At 35.1% G+C, this 25,513-nt stretch overlaps 1 protein-coding gene across 1 annotated transcript in view; it reads left to right on the top strand.

Annotated features, from left to right (window-relative positions):
- LOC124634545 (calexcitin-2) overlaps window positions 1–4,364 on the top strand; it is a 45,528-nt gene extending 41,164 nt beyond the window's left edge. The window contains exons 6-7 of the mRNA XM_047170158.1: window positions 1,110–1,322; window positions 3,215–4,364. Coding sequence (XP_047026114.1) covers window positions 1,110–1,322; window positions 3,215–3,325 — 324 coding nt within the window. The 3' untranslated portion in view covers window positions 3,326–4,364. The remainder of the gene's footprint in view (window positions 1–1,109; window positions 1,323–3,214) is intronic.
- Window positions 4,365–25,513: the final 21,149 nt, after the last annotated feature.

The raw sequence follows: 25,513 nt of genomic DNA, 5'->3' as shown, positions 1-25,513 counted from the left end.
GCTCCAGTTTTGTATTTTATGAGAGATTTGGGAATTTCAGTCTTATAAAATACGTAAAACAAACAACATCTTTATAAATACATACATACTTTTTTGGTAAAAAAAGGTGTTAAATATAGTCCCAAACACAATCATATATATTTGAAACCGTCAATCACCCTTTTTTGCCGCGTGTACACAAAAACGTCTAAATGACCTACCGTGCTTAATTACGCATCCACTTTTTCAAGCATTGTTATTCTGGCAGGGTTTTTATTAGAATTTTCGCAACGTAATTCACTTATTGTTCAAACGAGTTCCCCTTTTTTATTTGACGGCATGCGTCAGTTAGAATACCAGCTTTGCAGAATATGCTGTGAAGTACTAAAATTGTCGGGTTTGTAATTCCAGTGAACGTCTCTAAGCCCGAAATGGTTTAATCATGCGAGATTCCAGTGTTCATAAATCTTGTGATCTTAGCTCGAGCGAAGATTAATGTCATGTACAGAGATCATAAGATGAATTCCTAGTTTACGCTTAAACAAGTAAATATCCTCGTAAACAGAAATTCTGTTAGAGAAAGATATGAGAAGATTTTCGGACAAGCAAAGTTCTCAACAGGCCTTTTGTGTCAAACAGAAATAAAGTTCAATACAATATGTACATATATAGTGCGCGTAGGAAACAGAAGTTTTGGCCACAAAAAGACGAAAATTCACATACGACTTAACCCTTTCAACTCTTCGGGGAGTATTGCGAAGTTCATGTGAACTAGTTCCATCAATTGTTGTCACTGTTGAGCCTACTTATTGGTTTAGTGGTAACGTGTTCACCAACTTTTGGGTAAATGTGGAATACATACGCGGTGACATTAGGGTTACGGTCTGAATCTAGATAAAGGAAATGGGAAATGGTATTAGAGAGGATTTGTCTTATATTAGTAATACAATTACAATAGGAGTATTTCTATATTCTCGCGTTAGCCAAAAATCTATCTACGGAACGTCAGCGTTTACCTTAATGATCGTACTTCTTTTGCACATTATACGATTTCACAAATTACTTGCAGACCAGGATCCTCTTTGCCTTAACTTCTTATATTACCAAATACTAATCACCCTCTCCCCCAGGTATCCGTCGAAGAATGGACATCAATGTGGAACGACTACGCCCAGAACCCATCAGCTGCCCTCAAGTGGCAGCAGCTATATTGTCAGTTCATGTTCCAACTGGAGGATGCCAGTGCTGACGGGACCATCGACAGTGATGAGTTTACCACCGTCTGCTCCTCCTATGGCATCGATCCTCAGGAGTGTAAGGTGGCTTTCACTAAGATGGCTAAGGTAAGACAATTTATATGACCTTGAAATTCCCCTTTAAGTTCCCCTCACATAGACTCCATAATCTTCTCAGTCTCCTTCTGAGCCTTTTCCTAACTATGTTGGGGTCGGCTTCCAGTCTGACATAGACTGCACAACTGACCCTGAAAAGACTTATTCCTCATATTAGAAACAAAAGAATATCTACCTAATGAGGGACTGTAAGAACTTTAGCATAAAAGGCTTATTCCCCATATTAGCAAAGACAGAAAAAAAATAATACGTAATGAGGGATCGTAAGTCCTAAGTGAAAAGTTTTTAACAAAGCTCCGTGAAGTAAATGATTATGATTATGATTATCATTTAAATCCACTTTTGCCCCATTCATTGTACCTTCATGTACTTGTATAATCCTATCTACCGTTCCTCAAGCTTAGATTGTCGGATCATCAACCGTAAAATATAAAACATTATTACTTTTCGTTACAGGCTCTTGAATTTAAGTAATAACTATAAGTTTTGTTTTATTGCAAGATTAGTATCAAGAAATATTTATTTTGAATCTTAAATCCTTTTACTTTGATTAATATTAGTATACTTATAAAGTAATATTATTTTCGCGTGATTCTTTGCTATTTATTGTTTGTTCATAATTTATAGAAATAAGTGTTTATTACAGTGTAGACTAATTTCAGCTCTATTTATGCTATTACACCTAGTCACGGTGGCTAGATCTAGATTTTATGTTGATATCAATTTTATTTATGAGCCGTTATAGTTACTTGAGAAAAGTCCTTTATTTCTCTTGTTAGTGTCGTATTAAAGAGTTGGTACATGATATACACTATTACTGAGATAATTATGTGATGTATATATTGTCATTAATATATCTATAACTTAGGTAGGTACTCCTAGAAAGGACATACCGCCATATATGTTTTACCAAAATCAATTCAGCAGTTTTTGCATGAAGGAGCATAAGAACAAAAATGCATACATAGATACCTCCTTGCAAACATTCACACCTTTAAATGGTAGTAAAATTTTCGCTATATTAAAACACAACAAAAATATAAAAAAGCTTTTTTTCAAATCACCGATTGAGACATCCAATACGCTTTTTGAACCCGCTTCGAAATCAAATCATCTTGCGATCACCGAGTGAATAATGTACAGCGATTTATAAAATTGAGCACAATACTCAATTCAAATCGTTTTGCCGATACCCATTCGCATTCACCATTAAACTTTATAATGGCAGATATTCACACATTTTTTCAATAGCTGCACATTTTTACAATTGTAATACATTTCTGCGTAGCCTGGATTTTTTACTCCCATTTTATTGTTCCTGTCTTTCGGAAGGCACGTTTAATTGAAGGTCCCGTGGCCATATTTGGCAGACGTTACGGGTAGTCAGAAACCAGTAAGTCTCACAACCAGTCTTACCTAGGGGTATTGGGTATCAGAGGTCAGATAGGCAGTCGCTACTTGGAAAACACTAGTAACTCAGCTGCGTACGATTGGACTGTATGCCGACTCCAAAATAATTGGGAAAAGGCTCAGCAGATGACGAATATATTTTTGCATAGCCCGGTTTTATTTTTACTCCAATTTTATTTTTGCAAATGAATTGGGAGCATAAATCCTGCTAAATGTTGACTCGCCCAATGAAGCGGGGATTTCCAAACTTTTAGAGTCAACAGACAATTTTTCATTCGCTGTTTACTGATCATTAATAGAGTGGCTTGTTTACATTCGTACTGATCTGAAACAACGGGAATAACTGAAATATTTATAGGTTGTTTTTTGAATCCTTCGTTTTCGATATTTCTGATGCAGCATTGTAGTCTTTTCCCAATTAATACATAACTTATTTATAACTGTATAGGTAATCCTGATTTTTCTTCCACCAGGGTAAAAGCAGCGTCTCATGGGAAGAATTTCAGGAGCTATGGAAGGAGTACTTCTCCACCGAAGACCCGAACGCTCCGGGTAACTTTATATTCGGCAGAACTAGCTTCTAAGCACAAAGTTCACGTAAAACCTCGTAAACCACGAGACAAGTGGAGAAATGAAGATTTTCACAGACAAAACCGTCTAACATTCCATTGATAAAAATAGATGTAATAAAATGGCGAGGTTCGGCTTCTAAGGGTCTTTCACACGGGCGCTTTAGTTATCGCAGCGATGAAGCTAAGCTATTTGGAGCTTCCGAAGCCCGAGTACGTGACCCCTTTATGTGTCAATATCTAGCCTTTGATCCATTCACGAGTCGCACCTGAGACGTCTCAGCCGTTTGTTGAAGAACTTCAATGGATAATAAACCAGGCTAAGAATATGTGACGAGATCTCACCAAAATCTACAACCGTCTTTCGAGGTCACTGTGAAATGCTTTTCAGAATAATGTTTTAACCAAAATATGCGAGTAATCTCGCTTGTGGATCAGAGGTTTATAAAGTAAATTTTCATTTTACGTGTGTATGTGTTCAACATAGAAATAATTCCTACATATTTCTCTTTAATAGTGGAACAATTTCAAATTTCACGTTTTATTACTAAGGCTCAAGTTTACTAGAACTTTTCAATCTTTAGATACTATTCTAATAACAACGAATGAAATTATTCACTTACTCATTATTATATAGCATATCTCGTAGTCATATCTAACGAATCTTGAAATTTCTGCCGATTTTATCCGAATTAATTCAACAGTTATGATTGTGCTCCTTTGAAAATATTGGAAAGCTTTGTTTTAAATAAAATTTCTAACTATATTGTTGTGTCTAGATTGAAATAAAGGCAACTACAAAGTATAACTTTTTAATGAAAAAATACGACTTTATTGTGTCGACAACTGAAATCGCTCGTTCGTCTGTAGTAGCCCTTATAATAATCTAGTTATTTTAACAGATGTAATTTATAATTGTGTTTCTAAATAAAATGTTTAATGATATATATTGTTCTAGTCAAATGTTTTGTGCTCTCAGAATCTACGAAGGTTTCATCTTGTTAAGTCGCTATACTATAGATATAATAGGCAATGATTAAATGTATGTAAATAATACAATCGTTTTTATTTAATTCGACAGACCCTTATCAAATATAAAGAATACATTATACACAATATTTCTATCATACTATATATTTCTATCAATGAGACACCTATAAATTACTGTTCCTAGCATCAAAAGCCTATTGACTAAGAGCTGAATACCGTCTAAATCACAATTAGACTTAATTTACGAGACAACAGTGAATTAATTACTTTCAGTTGAAATAAATCTGTTTGAGAACTAAGACACTATGACAGTGAAATGGTCACTATTTAATATTCCACGTAACAAGAAGTTGGAAGAGCCGTGGTGACTGGAACTATAAGGTATCCAAAAGGAACATAGGTATATTGACACTGACAATCCCTTGCTTTCCATTCACGGCAGAGTTAAAGGAGCAAACGGGTCACCCAGTGGAAACTCTCAATACTGCAGATGGTAGGTATGTCTTTCTCTCTTCAAGGTTTGTATTGTTGTAAAACTTTATCAGCTTCAAGAAATTACTGAAGGTTGACCCACATGGGCTAACCTAAGATTTTTTACATATCTACATAAACGCAAGCAAGGTTAGTTTTCTACTGGTTTGCTTCAAAACAAAGCTGAAAGGTGCTCGTTGCATCGGCTTTTACACAAGAACTTGGTTATCCCTTTCGACAGTGAGTTCTCAGACTTATTAGTTTACTATTACCTATATTTATGTTTTGGGAAACTGAAAGATTTATTAACAAACTTATACATGATTTGTAATAAATAATGTCATTATGAAGATCTAAAATGGTAAACAAAATGTTCTTATAGGTTATATAAAAAAACAGCAATTACCGAAAATATTTCTTCACTCAGCCATATAAGAGAAACTACAAAACTTCCCATAATCATACCGAAGGGAATAATGATTTATAAAGGTATGTTATGGGCTTGAGATCCTTATGGGACCAATCCCATATACTAGAAACGTTATTACACATAGATGGGAAATATTTCAATAGGAATTTCTATGGCAAGCCCACAGACATTGCGTCATGCGTCAGTATGTCATTTAAATTGGATCCCCTGTCAGATATGATAGTTCTTTGAAATGCAATTCGGATCACGTCAGAATTCAAGATGGCGGGTCACGTGTCAAAAGATTGATGTCGAATTTATCTGCGAAGATGAGACGTAATTGAAGATATTGTGTGTTATTTTAGTACTTGTTTTGTATCAAATTAATTTATGAAGTCAAATAGGTTGAATCAATAAATAAATAAAGTTGATACTGTTTGGGAGAAGGACAAGAGGAAGATGATCACCTAAAATAAAAAAAATACTTTGTAAATATCAAATTCTTTATTGCCACAGAAAAACAAGTAGATACATAAGTTAAACAACTTAAATCTACACTAGGTTTCAAATGCAAATAACTTTCAGAATATTTTATTTTAATGTCTTAATTATAAATAATTTGAAATAGCAATTTTTGAAGATTAACATTGCCCCCTTTTTAAAAACACAGTCTATTTACAAAAACTCTTTTTTTATCAAAATTTTCTTTTCTAACCTGACCCGGATTCACTGCTCGCTAGAGTACCTCTATGCCAAAAGCCATCTACCCTTACCGCGCGACCCTTCATAAAAAGGATTCGAGAGTATAAAGAAAATATTTATTTTCAAAATGTTCGTGCGACAATGACCAGCTATAAAATTTCTACGTGGACCATAAACCATGGAAGGTACCTCTAGATATAGACGAAGGTTTTTACCGCCAACAGTAGAAAGAAATACAGTAATCCCACTTGTTTACTATAGGTACACAGTCAGGCTGACTTCTGACTAAGGTGTCGTTGATCTGTGAAATTAAAACAACATTTCACATTTTATTAATTAGGTACAAAAACATTCAAAGAGAAATATTCTACTCAATAGTTTTTTGACGTGACAACGTCTTATAAATCGATGGAGCCGGCTGCACGCACGAAAAAACATGACTCATGCGGCGTTACCTCGCTCTGAGACGTTCCGTTTAAGGCTTGAAGTGCAAGCGAGAGCACACAACGAGCAACAAAGAGGCACGATCGGCCTCCGCGTTCGGCAACGTTCGACATCTGACGATCAATTTCTTATGACGTTGTCACGTTCGACTATCGTCAGTAAACCGACTTTACAGACAACCGTTTTTTTTTGATAGGTTAGATCTTTTGACGATTTGTTACTTTACTTAGAAAAACTGGATTCTGCAATTAAATTAAAAAAATAATAAAAACTATGGTATTAAAACTGAAACTTAATATAACTACTATGCTTGCATGAAATGATCGAACCTGTATGTTAAAATTAAACTTGAACTTCTGTTTATTTAATTTTAGCATGACAGTGATGTAACCGAAATGTTCTCGGGACCGCGAATCAATATCCGGACCGCAGCAGGATATTATTATACATATCATAAATGCTTTGTTATGTTTGTTTATCGAAATAAATATTTATAATTATGTATCCCTAAATGTTATTTTGGACCAGAGACAATACTCTGTCGGGGTTTTATTTATTTATTTATTTATTTATATATTTATTTAATGCTTCTGCACATTTCGTACAAGGCGGACTTAACGCCATAGGCGTTTTCTGCCAGTCTACCTTTGGGTGGTGGAGAAAAAGCTGTGGTAGGTGCAAAGTTTTTGTTAAAAATATTGTCAACAAAGAACACAAAAATATATATATATTTACAATATATGAATAATAATAAATATACAGTATACATACATACTACAATACATACAATATTACATTTGCCAAGAGAGGCCAAGAAACAAATTAACAACAATAAAAAAAGTAAAAAAAAATAAGAAAAAAACAACAAAAAAAACTGTCTACAGTTGCGACTCTGCCAATTTCGTATGGATGTGGTCGCGTAATTTCTTTTTGAAGGAATAACGACTGTTGACCATCCTGATCTCCAGCGGTAGCTCATTCCAGAGAAGAATAGACTTAACAAAGAAGGAAGAATGAATAATATCTGAACGGTGAGCAGGGCAGTAAAGAAGACGATTATTAGAGGAGCGGAGATTATTATTGTGCTGTGAACACACATACTGAAAGTGGGAGGTTAAGTATGAAGGTGAAGATGGGGTAAATAGTATAGAAAAAAGAGTAGTTAAAGCCCTCATCACACGTCGTTGTCTTATCGGTAGCCATTTAAGTTGCGCTCGATACGCTGACACATGATCGTACTTGCGGAGGTTAAAAATGAATCGAATGCAATTGTTGAGAAGCCGGTCAAGTTTATTGAGCAGATCGGCATTCAGGTCATAGTAGCAAACATCACCATAGTCAATTATGGGAAAGATTAAGGTTTGCATAAGCGTCGCCTTAACATTGAAAGGGAGAAAATTTTTCAAGCGATAGAGGAACCGTAGCGTGCTAGTAACTTTCTGACTGACAGCTGCAACCTGTGATTGCCAGTTTAGCGTGGAGTCAATGTGTAGGCCAAGATTTTTCACAGTGCAACTGTACGGAATGTTGATGCCGTTAAAAGCTAAAGGTGGCAAGCCAACACTATCAACTTTGCTCATAGTTCTCGAGCTCCCAATAATAATGGCTTGACATTTGGTAGGGTTAACCTCCACCCCAAACCTGTCAGACCAATTTTTCACTACTTCTAGATCAGAATTAATTAGATCAAGCGTATTAATCAAGTCCGTAGCTTTGGTGTGTCGATAAAGCTGCAAGTCATCAGCATAAAGATGATACGAACACTGAAGCTCGAGAGTGAGTAGATTTATAAATATCGAGAATAGAAGAGGTGAGAGTATGCCGCCTTGTGGAACGCCAGCATTCAAAGTACACCAAGTTGATGAGCCTTCATCCACCCGAACAGACTGCTGACGATCCCGAAGATAAGAGGAAAACCAGTCTATTGATTCAGAAGAGACCATAAAATGGGATAGGATAGATAACAGGATGTCATGACTGACGGTATTGAATGCATTCGAAAAGTCGACTAGAACCAGCACTGTTAGGTTTTAGCATTGCTGAAATAAATATTGTGCGTTCAACGGCAAATTCGAAGATGTTAACTTTATTTGGAAAGTTCTGTTATAAAGTTCTTTTTTGATTTATGAAAGAACTCTATAGACGGTCTTTTAGAATGAAGAAAGAAAAAACCTAAAGCTACACAAAACTGAATATACATCAGGATAATTATTCTATGACATTGAACAAATTGCTTGTTACTGAAAATTCTGAAGGTGACCCAAAATGACTCACTTTAAAATCTAAATGATAATCTAGATTAAACTTGAATTAACTTTATAATAACGTTTGACTTAGGTAATATTGATTTTTAAAAGCCAAAACAAACCTCTGGCTATCACAAATAAATACATACCTTCTCACTAGGTACCACAAGACCTAAATGAGTTAACGTTGATTTCGGTAATGAAGTTTGGTGGCAAATCTGATAGTGACGTTCGAAGTGCAGACTTCGTTAACTGATTTCCGTGTCACCGATAAACCAAATAAACGCTGGCCACCTGTGATGAAGCAAACGTTGTGGGATGGGGTGTTTAGTGCACCCCCCCATCCGAAATATATAAAAGTTGATTAGTACATAAACAAATATAATACGAAAATCTCATGTTAGTCCCGCATGAAAATTAATGCGAAACCGCTGTCGGAAGCTAGTGCGTTAAAATACTGGTATGATTATTCACAAATTAATAAAAATAATATTTCCTAAATGGATGATATATGCGCATGTTGTGATCAACATGCGCATATTGCAATAAAACACACAACAAGCTAAAGGACCATGAGTCAAATTGGGGTCATTGTCCAACAGAGTTATAGCATATGCCGTTGTGAAGGTTTTTGTTTGTACTAAAATTGTTACTATGGGCAGTACCTTCAATTCCATGGCAAAAAAAAGATATGCACCTAAATAGGTTTACATATTATAGTTCGGCCATTCAGAGAATGCGTTCCTGACACGTCGCGATTGAACTGACGACGTAACTTTGCAATGGCGTTGCAGTTACGATAAAAATATTTTTGCTGGTTGTTTACCGTTTTAACAATTGAGGAGCATTAAAACAACATTATTATATCAATAATCAATGAATGTAGTTACGTCGTCAGTTCAATCGCGACGTGTCAGGAACGCATTCTCTGAATGGCCGAACTATACGTAGGTATACATTCTGGTTAACAGAAACGAAATGGGTCGAGATGCCATCGCTCAGTATTACTGCTCGTGTCTAACAGGTAGCCGCTCAGTAGGAAGTTGTGCTCATATCATTTCAATAATATGGTATCTAGGGTGAGGCAGGCACTCCCAATTTAATCCACCGGCAGGATATTTAGACGACATTATTATTGATATTGATTGAAATGTTAACAAAAATAATTTTAACTGTTAGCAGCTGTTTTATTTTTTATGTATACATTAAACCTGGAATTAAAACTAGTTAAAGGTATTCAATAACAAAACCTACACTGCCATAACAGCACTACTTTTTGCAGAATATTAGTTTATTTATGGTCGGAGAAAAATATTTATTGCAAAATAACCCCATGGATTCTTCGCAAAAATGAGTTTAAATCTTTATATTTAGTGCTTTACAAATATATTCAAAGTGGTCTCATCTCTGTTGGTGGGTGAGCCCAGGCTTCATACATTTTTGCCCATGGTCCTTTTAAAACGTTAAAACAATGTTACTGTTAACAACACGAAAAATCCATTTGACCGATGTCGATACCATCATCAGTCAAACACAAACAATGGCAAACAGTAAGGTAAAAAAGCAATAAATCTTTAAAAAAAAAAAAAAGTATTCAACCTACAATTGTGGGTTAAATGACCTGTCTGTGGTGGTATCAATTTGCAGGCAGGAATAAAATTGCTTTCATAGTGCTGGTGAAGAATTAGTCCCATCTATCTTGTAGGGGAGGAAGGTACAATGCTATTGTGCTGTATCCCTATATGTGAGCATGACTCAGTTGATGTCATCGGTAGGGTGGGAACGAGAACCGACAATTAATTATGTGAAACAGTAATAACAATTTATTTTAGTACCATTTAAGTTTGAATTTTATTTAATACTTCTTAAAGATTTTTTCATAAATTCAAAGCAAAATTGAATTATTTCTTTTGTAAATAAACCAACTGATTAATGTAGATGGACTTTTATTCTGGGTGAAAACTATTTTTTCTGACAAAATAGTCATTTTTAGGACACAAAAACTTAAGTATACATAATTACTGTTTTTCCAATAATGATATCCCAAATCACTAGATGATTGCTCTTTAATCTTTAGTCCAATGTATAAATTACTTAAATTGGCGATAACAATAAAGCTTTAGACGTTACGACCCGATAATGTGTGTAGCAAAGTGTTTTTACACATTTATTGACCTTACATCGACCTCGGTTAGTAAAACTTACCACCTATAAGTAAGTTAACTAGTTTTAGACTTATTAACTTAAACCATTATAATAATTCATTTTCATAAGCGAAAATGAATTGTGCCCAAAATATTTTTTACGGTTTTCGATGTATATTCCATACCAAATTTTATTCTACACATATAGATAAATAGACTTGACAGAAACTCTGACAGCCTGAAGAAAATGTCTAGATATTTTTTTCTATAAAGGCACGGAACCTAAAAAACGGCAAATATAAACAAAAAGGTACTTTAGCAATACATCTCATTCCCCGCTACAGTAAATAATGGCAGATATCAACATCAGCTGTAACCCTTGCTATGTACGTACCTTCGTAACAAACAAACGTACAAAAATATATTATTAAAGGTAGACCTCTCATTTGTCAACGTCTACCTATCCCTTAGAGCATGTTGACAACAGGAACCGCCATAGACACAAACAATGTATGTAAACTAAAAACAATTAACGCGCGAGGCGACAACAAATAGCGATATCTCACTCATGCATTTAAGATCACATCGTTACACATGCACATTCAAAATTGACTCATAATATTGACGCTAATATATAGACGAGTGTCAACGGCGCTCTCGTACATTTTTACGCAGTAAAAAGTAAGGTAATGGCGTGTCCGGTTAGTTGCATGATCTAAGACCTGTCCTAAGTATAAAGGAGTTTCATGCAGACGTTTTTCTTATTAGAATTTAGGTATTCAGGCTATTGCGCAAGTTTGAGACAGCAACTTGGATAAATATTCATGAAGATTATTTTATTATTCTGTACCTAAAAAAGTTTTGGGTCCATTTTTTTTACGTCCGAAATGCTACGCCTACATTATATGGTTAACTAGGAAAGAATTTTTGATCGTATGCAAAAATATGATACCTATAAAAAATTCTAAAAAAGGTAGATTGATCTATTCGATATAATAGAAAATGTTTAAAAACTCCTAAAAAAGCTATTCAGATGAAGATAAGTCTATTTTCAGCATAATCATGCAAGAACCATTCTCACACTCAAATGTCCTTTCAAAAAAGCTCAATTTCATCAAAAGAGGACCAATATCTGCTGACAAATGACATATTCTAGCACATTCGCTAAATAATAAATCATGTTGAGGCAAAAAGATGAATGCGATGACTTATAGAATTCAAAGACTTTGGAAGGGAATCCGTTTTGAGGATGTTACGTTCAAAGACTTTGATTTTTGCAGCAAAGGATTATTGTGGTGTGGAGAATCGGCTTAAAGTGTTACGTGTGGAGTGTTATGTTCCTTTGAGCGTGATTGGTGAATTGGATTCGAAATCTAGTCTGTTTCAGTTTGTAGATACGCGCTAACTTCAGAAACATGCCTCGCATGGCAGTAGTGTTTTGTTCAAACGTTTTGCTTCTACTCTTTTTTAAGGCCTTTTAAGCTTCTAGACAAGCGATATCTTTATGCTACTAAGGTACGACGACTTTTCTTTTGAAAACAATCTAAGTTGCTGTTTGGAATCCAGGTGTTATGATAATGGGCTCGTTCCCTTTATAGAGTCTACAGACTCACACCGAATACCCCCGAGAACATCCGAAAAGCTTAGTCATCCTCCGAGCCTTTTTCCCAATCATGTTGGGGTCGGCTTCCAGTCTAACCGGATTCAGTTGAGTACCAGTGCTTTACAAGTAGCGACTGCCTATCTGACCTCCTCAACCCAGTTACCCGGGCAACCCGATACCCCTTGGTTAGACTGGTGTCAGACTTACTGGCTTCTGACTACCCGTAACGACTGCCAAGGATGTTCAATGACAGCCGGGACCTACAGTTTAACGTGCCATCCGAAACACAGCCAATGGTGTCTAAGACCTAAGATATACTTAGAAAGTACATACAGACTTAGAAAAGTTGCATTGGTACTTGCCTGACCTGGGATCGAACCCGCGCCCTCATACTTGAGAGATTGGTCCTTTACCCACTAGGCCACCACGACTTTTTAATCCGAAAAGCTTAGTCGTCTATGTCTATCGCTCGTCTGCTTGTCCTACTTTTACCTATACGTCTTCGTTTCTCAAGATCTCGACGAGAAGTTTTCGCGTATATACATAGGTGCTATTGGACTTGGCTAGAATCTGTTGGTAGGTTTTGAGAGTTTTTATTAAAGGCAATGTGACAATAGCCTGTCATATTTTAACATCAACAACAACACCATAATGGTGTCGAAACCTTCAAATAACATAACTTTCTCCATCGTTAGATTGTGATCGCATAATGGCTTGTCAATCACACATAAATGTAACACATTTTAGGGGCAATCCATGGAAGAAGGCAAGATAGCGGAGATGCCACAAGGAAGGTAGGTCAGGCACCTTCTTGTAGGTCAACAGCAACGTACGATAGTGTGATCAGTTAGTTACTAGAACTAAGATGTTTTGGTTCCCTATTTAATCAAAACCAATCTGTTAAGATTGGTCTTGTTTGCTTGATGACGTAAATTTGAAAATAATGGCCGAGTTCCAATCAAGGCATGTAAAGGAAGGAGCTAGTAACGTTCCTCGTCCCCCGAAAACCCGTATTTGGAGCGGAATTTTATTAGATTTTGCGTTATGAAATCTCCATTCGTCATTTTGTTCTCTATTGGGCAAAAAGACCATTTTGGATCAAGGTCAAACTAATTTTATTCAGAGGAATGAGAGAATGTGTAAGCAGGGAGATATGAGATATTTTTATAGAAAAATTGCTTTGTAATATTATTTTATGTAATGTTAGCTTGAGGTAATTGGCTGTCAATAATGGGATTTATTTTGTAACAGATAGACGATCGCTTGGATTTGGAATAGGTAAAGAACTCGTTTTATTAGATTCTTTCTTTATAGAGCTGCTCTTATAACATTTGTGCTTATAAATCATTCTCGATAACTAAGTAGAAGAACATACACGGGTTTCTGGACTAGATAGAATATCGTAGAAAATCTACATTTATATTATAAACTTGAAAAGTTTGCTTGTTTTCATGAGCTAAACTCAAGAAGTACTGCATGTCGATTCTATAAAATATCACAACTCACTTCGACATCACTCTCACTTCGACTTCGATCTAAAGGTAGAATTCCGTGGACGCGACAATAGTCAACCTATGAAAATGTATGGCACCGTTGTCGAGGCCCGTGACAGTCGCGCGCGGCCGACGAATTTCGTAAGCTGCTCGCGGCATTGTCAAAAATTTAATTCTGGTTTTACTAAAATTCTATAGATGTTATTAAGCGCTAGACCATGTTGAGAAGCGTACGGCCGCGAGCGGCTCACGAAATTCGTCGTCCGCGCGCGACTGTCGCAGCCCTCGGCAGCGGTGCCATACATTTTCATAGGTTGACTTTTGTCGCGCGCGGCTGCGACAATCGCGACCCACGGAATTCTACCTTAAAGTTTCGTGATTGACATTGTCAAACTACACTAGCGCTACACTATCGAGCGTGTTGACAAGTTGAACTAAATCAAAGTCGAGATTTTGACAGATCTGTCAAAATCTGTCTATCTATAGGGGAGGTAGGGGAGAGATGGGCAGTTGGGAGACATGATCAAATCAGAATAAAAGGGGGGTCCTTTTATTCTGATTTCTGATCATAGTTTTGTTTTTTTTTATTGGGTAGTTTACGTTACCGACTGGTAACGGTGTTCATCCATAGACTATCTGTCATTTCTGTGAGTTGTCAAGAACAAACACTCGTAAAAGTACTTAAATATTTTGTTGCGGTTTCGGATCGTTATAAAGAGAAAACTAATGAAAGGTATGTGTATTTTCTATTATTAATTATTGATTGTCAAAATCTCCAGTTACAATTATAGTAAGTCGATACAATCCACACCTATTATACCTTTAGAAGAGAGTACTACAGCAATAGTTAATGGGCCCCACGTTTTTATTTTAGTCTAATATGACCGGGACCACCTACGTAGGTTGACAGGTAAGTAACTATTTTTTATTTTCTAGTTTTCAGTGCACATAAGATAAAACCGTTTAACTTAAAAGTTTTTTTACCGATTTTTTTTTCATAAACTAAGTCAAAAGTGTCCAATGCTCCCTATGGTAGGGAGGCTTGGACATACCATGTAATGTATAATTTGTAAATTTTTGCTCTTCTTCGTCAGTGAAAATTTGTGAGGTTATAAATCTGCGCGAAAAATCCTTTATAGAATCTTGTTTCAGGTACCGTTGCCAACTTGATCTAGAGACTATTATATTTAAAATAGTGTTTAAATAAAGTTCTAAGTGTTTTGAAGTGATTAAGTGCCTATCTTTAACGATGGCTAGAATGTTTTTGCTTAAATCTTTATTAGAAGAAGCTCATGCTTTAGATAATTTAGAAAAGCGTCAACAATCTGCTAGAATTCGTAGTTTATCTTTATTAACTCGCGATGATGACTATGTGAGCATATATAGATTGTCAAAGGAGCTAATTGACCAACTGGAGTCTGATTTACTGCCCCTGATAAAGCCCACAAAACGTCGAGGCAAAGGACTTACAACTCGTGTAAAAGTAAGTATTGACACAGTTTATAGTTGAAAAATTGTAATCAAGCACACAATAATAAGAAAAACACTTAGTTCTTAATAAGGAGTATTCCCTTTATGTGGTTTCCCCGCCAGCTGATATGTTTTCAAAAGACTCTGTACTTCAGTTATAATATTGGTATTCTCTTAAGCATGAAAATAACCAAATTGGTCTCAATTTTGTTTTCACTAAATCCAGATAAAGTAGGTATTACATTTTTTATTGTATTTATTGTTTCACAGATACTATGTACTTTATCATTCTTGGCTAGTGGCAGTTACCAGAAGGTTATTAAAGAGGGCATCAGAACTTATTTATCGCAACCGTCTGCATCTCGTTGCATAAATGAAGTAGTGGAAGCTCTGAACAATCCGGCCGTAGTAAAAAAATATATAAGGTTTCCTCAAAATCAGCAAGAAAGGCAAATTGGCGCTGTCAGTATTTTTTTTCGTAGGGTAAGCATAGATTATATTCACAGCACGAATTTAGAGATTTCTGTTTATTTTATACTTAAAAGCTGCCTCAAATTCCTTACAATAACAAATTATAACTAAAACATCATATTTAGCTAAAATTCTGTGTCAAAACTGATAAAATTAAAAACTGATTAATCTCGGTTGACATTTTGTCGAGTGGGGAAGTCACTAGCACAGCATTGGTCGATGTCGAGCTCACTTCACTTCGCAAGTGATTAGGTGATGTTTACAGAATGCAAAATCAAGGTCGTTCTGAATCGAATGCGAAGTGAGAGTGAATAGCGAAGTGAAATGCGAGTTGTTGTTCGAATTTTATAGAATCGACGTGCAGGCAGGCCTTGGCCCTATTGGGCCCCGCTGGGGTTGCTGACAGTATTCTACTTGTGTAGCCCTTTCATTTGATACCCATATTGAGGGGGCTGTGCCATTTTGTGCCGGCGGCCATATTGGATTTAATTAAAGGTGTATACAAAATTACAGACCAATCGGTTGACAGGAAGAGGGTGAAATTTGAATTACTAAATTTGATCCAAGAATAAATAATAAAACAAACGGGGTGAGCTAAATAAAACCGTTTAAATATCTCGTAATGTTGAAACTGAGTGTAATTTTTAGGAAAGCTCTTTCATTATATCTAGCCGAATATAAGAAATGGCAATAAAAGTTGATAATGATCTGTAAAATCTGATTTTTTATGCAATAAATTGTGAAAAAGTGCCCATCCCTCCCCTACCTCCCCTAAAGTATGAAATGACATTACGAATCGAAGTGAAATGCGAGTTGTTGATCGAGTTTTATAGAATCGCAGTACAGGTCCTATTAAAACAATCTTTTAATATCTTTTAGATTTATTAAAGGAGGCTAAAGCCTACTTTTTATCCGAGTGATTTAAGTACTTACCGCATCGTGCATTTAAAACTACCTTCTTCTGAAGCTTAAGCTAGCAAATTATAAGCCTGTTGTAATTGACACGTATGAACAAAAACTGTGTGGTCCAAATCCTGAGAATTATTCCATGTTCCTTCTTCATAAAACAAAAGATCTTTACATTCATGAGTTTCGAAGGTGAATCCTCCTGTCTGGCTACCAACAGAAAGCTTGTTGCCTATTGCCCCATAGATAGTTCCCATGAGACCCTATTACTTTAGATTGAAGATCCCTATCTGCATTTTTGTGAAGATACGTGAACAAGACTATGTCGTCGACGGTAGGTACGCCATACGTAGATCATTTTCTCTAAAAATCACAAATTGTGGAGGATATACACATGTAACTTTTATAAAATAGTATTTTCTATACTTATGGGGCCGAATTGACCAGCTAGAGTTTCTAGCTCATTACATTTTTAATCACTTATTGGAGTCGGCCTTATGAACTTTAGGAATAAATCAAAGTCCTATTACATAAGTCCCTCTCTACCGTATACTATTTTTTATTTAAATTCGGCCAAGGATATTGATATCTGACACTTACGCGAATATTAGACATTTAAATAAAACTACTTTTACGGATTTTATCGCGGTTATATTATATTATTTAATACTTACATAGGCCAAACTAAAAGAAGCATAGGGACCCGCGTAAAAGAACACATCGCCGATGTCAAACACCGCCGTTCCAGACAGTCAGCAGTTTGTGAACACACACTAGACAAGGCCCAGCATTACATCAGATTTGATAAACCACAAGTCCTTGCAAAAGAAAACCGATTCCTACCTAGGATGATTCGCGAGGCTATTGAAATTAAAAAACATCCAAATTTCAATAGAGAAGATGGCTGAATTAGTCTGCCCGTGACCATGGATGCTGTAAAGGATCCGAAACGTCGGGATTAAATAATATAATATAACCGCGATAAAATCCGTAAAAGTAGTTTTATTCGGCCAAGGATCTCTTACGGCATCTATAAGTCAGCTTATTATGTCCACTCCCATTTTATATTGTTAGAAGTTATCATAGTTACTGTATAACAGTTAACTTATTCAAAACGTCCATAAACTACAATGTGTGGAATTACTCACGTGTAAACCATTTACAGCCAGTATTACTGTTTAATGATCTATGTACTCACAATGTTGCAGCCGCCATACTTGATTGTCTTGATATTATGGAGAACAAATGACTAGCAGAGGTGCCATAACGGAGCTGCGGGATTGTTCGCGCGAGTTACCGCGGCCCTGGTACATAAAAGGCCTACGACGGAAAAATTACGGTTTTTAGACAGTAAGAGTCTGACACTCCCTCACCGCTGCTTACCCACAGTGGGAGGGGTCATCTGATGATTTTTAACGTCGTTAAAAAAAGATGCTATTGCGGAAAATCCCCCAAGAAACTAGCGCGACAAAAAGCGGGTGAGCGGGGTACGAGGAACGTTACTGTCTTCGCCCTTATACGCTTTCTTTGGATCCGAACATATTTTGTAATACCAAAAATCTTTGACAGATGTCCTCGTGTTTCAGATAAACTCATTAGTTCACTCGTAGGTAACTGATCGTTTTGGTCATGTCCTCCGTAAGAATTTGACTTAGAAGTGGCCTGGTACCTCCATTATGGTATCTCCGCTTCATCTTTCCTAACTCCGTACTTATTATCGAGTTAAACTACTGCATAGTGAAAAGATCTTTAATTTCAGATTACTTTGTAAAAGCATTATTTTAAAATGAATTATCTAATTTTGGAGAGCTTTGACAGCCTTTCTTTGAAAGGTCGTTAATTAATGTTGAAAAGTGTCCCTTTTGGGGCGCATAGCACTTAATAGCTGAAGAAGTTACGTCAATATTGACCTACATAAAATCTATACTAATATTATAAAGCTGAAGAGTTTGTTTGTTTGTTTGAACGCGCTAATCTCAGGAACTACTGGTCCGATTTGAACAATTCTTTCGGTGTTAGATAGCCCATTTATCGAGGAAGGCTATAGGCTACTTTTTATGCGGGTGAAACCGCTGGCGGAAGCTAGTTATACATATTTGAGTAGCATGGAGGGATCATTCGAAGCTACATTATACTTAAAAATATCACATTAATATGTATATTTATTAATGTGATAATTTTAAGTATATTATATATCATTATTATATATCAAGGCTAGACCTTTTGTAGTAGCGATGGTGTATCAGTGGTCTGATCATTTTTATTTTATTTCTAATCCTTAGAAATAACTTAGCTACGATAGATAAAACACAAACCCATCCAACAAGGATTATACAAATATTTTTAAAGTTCCCATAAACATGTAGACCCCTATAATTTTACAATCAGACTCGAAATGTGAAATAACATAAAAGAAAATAATTTTAATTCCCAAAAACTTTAATCAACGCCAACAAATTATGGGAACATAAATCTTCTGTAACGAGCTAAACCAAAACAACATACCGTTTTGTGAGCCAATAAGAAAATTATACGCGAAACGGGAAGGAAACTTTATACCTACTACGTAATAAGGCGGAATACACGCACATTTGCATGTGAAAGGTTAGGAACAAATAGGCTGTAAGCACAGTGTGTCAAGTAAGGTACTTGTACTGGAAATTTGGACGAAAATTTGGGAAACGCTGTGTTATTATTTCTTGGTTTGGGTAAAGAATTTCAAGAGTGTTGTGTTAAAATGTAACAGAAGTGTTACGTACCATTTACATTAGTTTACATTTGCTATCAGATAGTAGATTTCAGCTTACATATTAAAAAAGTTTTGGCATGACAAGAGCCTGCATCTAAAGAGACAGTGGAAATCCTTACTATATAATATCACCTATAGGAAAATAGAATCTGTCTATCTGTGTGACTTTCACGCCAAAACAACTGAACCAATTCAAACGAAAGATGCAATAGTCGTCTGCAGCTTGAGAGGGAATGTATGCTAGATACTTTTTAAACTGACTGGAACTGGACTTATTGAAATAACTAATTTTGAATACTGTTTTTAATTTAAGGGCTGCCTCAAAACTGTATTCCTTAATAGATACAAATTAGTCTTAAAACTTACATAGATAAAGTTAGTTAGTCTCAAAATGCGGAATGTTTTACGAGAAAATTTATAGCCACGATTACTAATGGCAACTACGTCTCTTCCTTATCTGTACTCTTAATAGTCGGAAATGTCTACGACTAGAATTCATTTCTAACTGCATGCTTAGTCTTAGTCTTAGCTAAAGTTAGCGCTATGAAAAAACATAGGTATCTATTATTTGAACTGAAAAAAAGAATTACAGGAATCTCAAAGCTACTGTTACACACACATAGATATAAAAGTAAGTTACTATTATAAGATTATTTTTCCTTCTAATAGTATAAACGTGAAAGTCTGTAGGTATGGACGATTGTTTTCTTTCACTTAAAACCACTTACCTACTGCTGGACTTTGATTATTTAAATGACATTTACTGGATGAATTTTGAAGAAACTTGGCAGTATTAGAGTTTACTATATCATCACTATCTCTCGAGTATGTCGGGGGCGGCTTCCAGTCTAATATTTTATTATATCAAAATTATATAGGCTACCTTTTACACCACCACCAGCAGAAGCCAGTATTGTTCATAAGTACCAAACACGCACCAAAATATTTCCCATTTAAACCCAAACACATCATTCTCACCTCTAATGACGTCACATGACGTATGATCTTCAAGATGGCGCCCCGCAAAATAATTACTCTGTGTCAAAGGTTTTTTTTAAAGGGTGAAGCAACGAGGTTTTCATTTGATAAATGACGACTACAGAGTGAGCATGAGTAAGTAAAAAACTTATTTGCTTAACGTAGGTACTTTATTCTTCGTTCTTACAAACTGGAAGATACTTCGAAGTGTTAAAAAAACTGTAAGATCACTGTTGATAAAACTTTCGAACAATCATCACTTTTGTTCGAGAATAAGGCATTTTTACCCGATAAAAAAATTAATATTAATGTAAGAGGACAACTTTTTGTAAACAATATTTTTTAATACCGTTGAGTATCGATTTTATTCACACCCTATATTTTTAATGACCTACCTATATTTTTACATTAATGGAATGTATAATGTTCTAATGTATTATGAAATAATCTGTATTGACAGTGAAAACAAAGTAAATAAATAATACTTAGGTATAACATTTTCGTAGATATGACCATACAACGCAAAATGCAGTAATTCGTAGGCCTGTAAAGTAGGTTAGTTTTTTGTAGTTATTTATATTAACCACATACCTACCAAAAATGTAGTACCTAAGAAAAATGTAAAAAATCCCAAATATAGGGTTTTTAGTCCTCCTGTCAATTTGACTTTTCATTGAATTTATTGACTTCCCGCATATAGGTATGCGCTTCTTATACAACACGCAGCATTTTCTTTCAATCAACTTTTCATAAAACACTTAGCTTCGAAGACTTATCATAAAATAGAGGTCCTCTAAGTGTCAAAACAGAAAGGCTTAAAGGAAATTGTATTACAGTTTACAGTGCTGTTCACTAAAGCAACAACGTCCCACCATTATTACTTATGCACGGGTGTTTTCGTAGCCCCCGTCACTCTGCGGCGTGTGCGTCTATTGTGTAAACTTGCAGAATGGAATAGTCTATGTGTTAGTATATCTATATTGTGTCGTTACATTACTGAAGTGCAAACCTAATAGTGCCAACAGGTTTTAGGAGTTTTAGGAGTAATGATGTTAGGAAATGTATACAATATTGTCACTAATACAATAACGTTATTTACGTGTTATTTCACACTTCCCGTGGGAAACTCAGGCCATATCTGGATAAAAATTGCCTACGTTGCTTTTAAATAGTGTAGCTATCCAACAGTGAAATAAATTTTCAAATCGGTTCTGCAGTTTTGGAGCATTTAGGGTACGAACAAACAAAATGTTTTCTCTTTGGTATATTAGTATAGAACCATAGATATACAGATAAAAATACTTATCTGCAGCACATTGTAACAATAATCTGCGTTTAAGAACACAAAAATACTTCTAAAATTATTTTTATATTCAAAAAGAGAAACACTGAAATGTTTATTCTGGTAAAATTCAACTAATGCCAATATAAAGCACTTAAAATAATTTCATGAAGTTATAAAAATGGCACCAGCTCGAATTCCACTTTTTCGGAACACAGCCACCCGACCTCGTACCTATTATATTTTATTGCCCTCTTTTACAACCACTTCGGAAACCTGTAAAAAATATCGTTTCCACATTTATCTAATTTATAGCTAATTTGTCATACTGAAACAATGTTACATTAGTTTTGAATACCTATCTTTTAGGGCTCGGAATTGTTCGAAAGAGTTACCGTGACCATGGCATGGGTTTAATATATCACAAAAGCGGGAAAGTCATACTTGTGTGTGTAACTACGTACATGCACATTGTATGCGTATGCCAGGGAGCGCTCAGTAGTGGCCGATAGTTGCCGAGTCATACAAAGACAATGCGTTACTTATACATTTACACATACAAGTATGGCTCACCCGTTTCACTATTACAGCTTAAAAAACCACCTATTTCATTATTGGCCACGGATTTTCTCCTACAGGAAAAACTGCTTAAAATACAGAGAAATACAAAACTTACTGTCAACTACAGGAACAATTTTCACTTTATGACGCAGAAACTATCTAAACACACTTGAAATAAGTTACCAATACCTACAAAATATACTAGATACCAAATAAAATGTGAGAAATAAAATTGAATATTGCCACAAACTCAGATGCAGTGACTCGTCGCAATCGAAGCGCGGTGCAAAGGTGAATATATTGTGTGAGCGCTCTAAAAGTTCTTCAAATATACGGTGACAATCTTTACGTATAGAATATCATTACTATCTATAAAATTGATTATTTTAATTGATAAAGTAACCTACCTTATTTTTATAATAATCAATTCCTCCAATAAATATTTGTTCATATAGGTCTTAGGTACGGCTTATATGTAGGTATATTAACAAGATTTATAATGTCCGCACTATTATTCACCTCTATCTGTCGCTATAGTTATATAAAAACCATTCCAATACCTACATATTATAAAATACTACGCAAACAATTTAATACCACAATCGTTAATTAATAAAATAAATAACTTCATTGTCACATTTCATATTTAAAATATGTTGAAACCTTTTAAAAATGTTACTTCTGTTGTGTATATGTGAAGAAAACGAGGAAATTATGATTTTACTAAATTATTTCTTCACATCTTTGGTAAGAGCAACAGATAATCGAGTCACAAACTATCGCACGTACATCAATTATCAGAGATAATTCTGATCTGAGTTCATTCGAATATTAGGAAACTTCATAGACGTGATTAATCAATGAACAAAAAAAATATAAATGCTGCGTCTTGAAGGAGTCTTGTTACAGAGTTCATTACACGAAGATAACATGATGCAGCGAAAACTTGTGACCTTGCTGACAGTGGTAATAATTTTTACTACTCTTTCTTCTTTGTGTGTTGATTATGTTTTGTTTTGCCTTTTTATAGTTAAGTAGATAATGCTTGTGATGTGACGTTTTTGACCTGTCCAGATATCTATGCTTAGCCTGCGCGCACACCGCAGAGTATTAATTTGGCCCTTGGTAGTATTTTTTTTTAGAAAATCGTAAATTCAATCATATTTTTAGTCGGTCTGATATCCAACAAATACCTAATCGTTGTTACGTGTGTAGTATTTCTTTTGTTTAAGAGGAAAAATCAACTATCGGCAGATTAAATCCTTGTAGTGTGCTCGCGCTCTTAATTTGCCTTATGAAACCTTACAACCCTTTGTTAACTCATAACTTCTTTTACAGGCTCTTGTATTTCAACTTCTATGTCCAATAGAAGTCTCAAGTTATAGAATTCCCAGAGACACCTGGCACAATATTCAAGACACACTAAAGGATTTTGGATACAATGTGAAAACAGTCGCTGGAAATGTCGGATCTAGTCTGAAATCATTTTTCAAAAATACTTGGAGAGAGATTCAGAATATGGCTTCCTAAGATACATGCAAATGAAGTAATCAAGGATTTGAACTACTGAGAAAAATGGGATTGAAGAGGAAAAACATTACACAGTTCTAATCAAAGTGCCAATAGTATAAAATATTTCAAATCTTTCACAAATGAATTAATAGACCGATTTTCAAATATTCGGTAAACTACTAAAATTTATCATCATCATCTCCCGAGCCTTTTTCCAACTATGTTGGGGCCAGCTTCCAGTCTAACCGAATGCAGCTGAGTACCAGTGTTTTACTTATAATTAAAATTAACATATTAAATTCATAATTAAAACACAAGTATAAAATAATCGACATTTTGATCACCAGCGCATTGTTTCCGAAAGCATTGTAATACACGTTCCGATAACAATTTTAATTAAAAGTTATATGAATGAAACCTTCACTGAATGGCCAGTTAAATAACACAACAGCTGACTGAAAAGCCTATTATTAAAAGCCCTTGCAGGCTTTGAAAGAGCCTCGCGAGATCGATTTTGAAGTTAAGAATTTAATTTCGAAGATTTCGGTGCGTAAGTTAGAGTTAGCGAAGATTTATGTAGGTATAGGTATTGTTAAAATTGTTGGTAAAATAGTGAGATCCTTTATCTGTGTTGTATTTCTGTAATGTGTAATTTATTAAACTAATATAATGAACAGGATTTTATTACTTGTTTGTTTGTACGCTCAAGGCTTCCAAACTACAGATCCGATTTGAAAAATTCTTTCACTAATGGAAAGCTACTTACTTCCAGACTAACATAGGCTATATTTTATCCTTTTACGGACATTAGTATCCACGGGAAGCGGGTGAAACCGCAGGAATATGTCTAGTCAATTATAAGGTGTCTATCTTTTCAATATAATTTTCTATTGTTAATTAATTTAATTTATACACAACACCCCGGGCAATTAAATACTTTCTTGTCATGAACTAAAATTTCTAACACATACTGAACCGGAAAAGAAAACTTCAATCTACATTCCGTAGAAGTTTGTAAAAATATGGCGCCTGAAACTAGAACAATACTCCAACTTGTAACGCCAAATGGAAAAGGCAACAAACTTCTGAATACACTTTTCACTTTAAATATATTACACTTTGAAAGGCAAAAATATTCTTCAACTTTGTGAAGATTACTCTCCTTGGGGCTTTCTGAAACTGTCCACAATTATATAGCATTTCATTAAAATTCAAAAGTCAGCGGGTTTATATTCAAATAGGCTTTTTAAAGCCTTCCGAGTTGTCATCTGTTTTCGTTACTTATCTCCAAAACTGTCACGCAAACTGACATGATGAGAATAATTTCTATAGACCTACTTTTAAAGAAAATATATCGTATTTATGACGGAAAGGGAATTCCTTAGTATGTCTGACATGGTACATTGAGGAATTCAATAAATTCTGGTTCAGTTAATTGCCTATTCAAAATTTTGTTTTGTTTTTTGAGTGGGAATCTCGAACTGTTTATATACCTACATCTTTTCACACATTCTAAGTTAAATGTGTGTGTGTGTCTTAGAATGTGTTGTGTTGCCCTAAGAAACAGAAGCTTTAAAAATCTTAAAACGTAATCAGATTTAATATTTATGAAAAAATATTATTTTGCATTTTTAATTGAATAAAAAGCCTCGTCCATTTTATCATAGTTTGAAAACTGTCTAAGCCTTTTGAGACAGTTTTAAGAAGATAAAATAAAAAAATATCCTTTCAGACCGACGCTAAGCTGATTAACGTTTTTATCAAAAGATAAT

This window comes from Helicoverpa zea, chromosome 11 (genome assembly GCF_022581195.2).
Source record: "Helicoverpa zea isolate HzStark_Cry1AcR chromosome 11, ilHelZeax1.1, whole genome shotgun sequence".
Classification (NCBI taxonomy): domain Eukaryota; kingdom Metazoa; phylum Arthropoda; class Insecta; order Lepidoptera; family Noctuidae; genus Helicoverpa; species Helicoverpa zea.
This window is presented reverse-complemented; position numbering and strand designations above follow the sequence as displayed.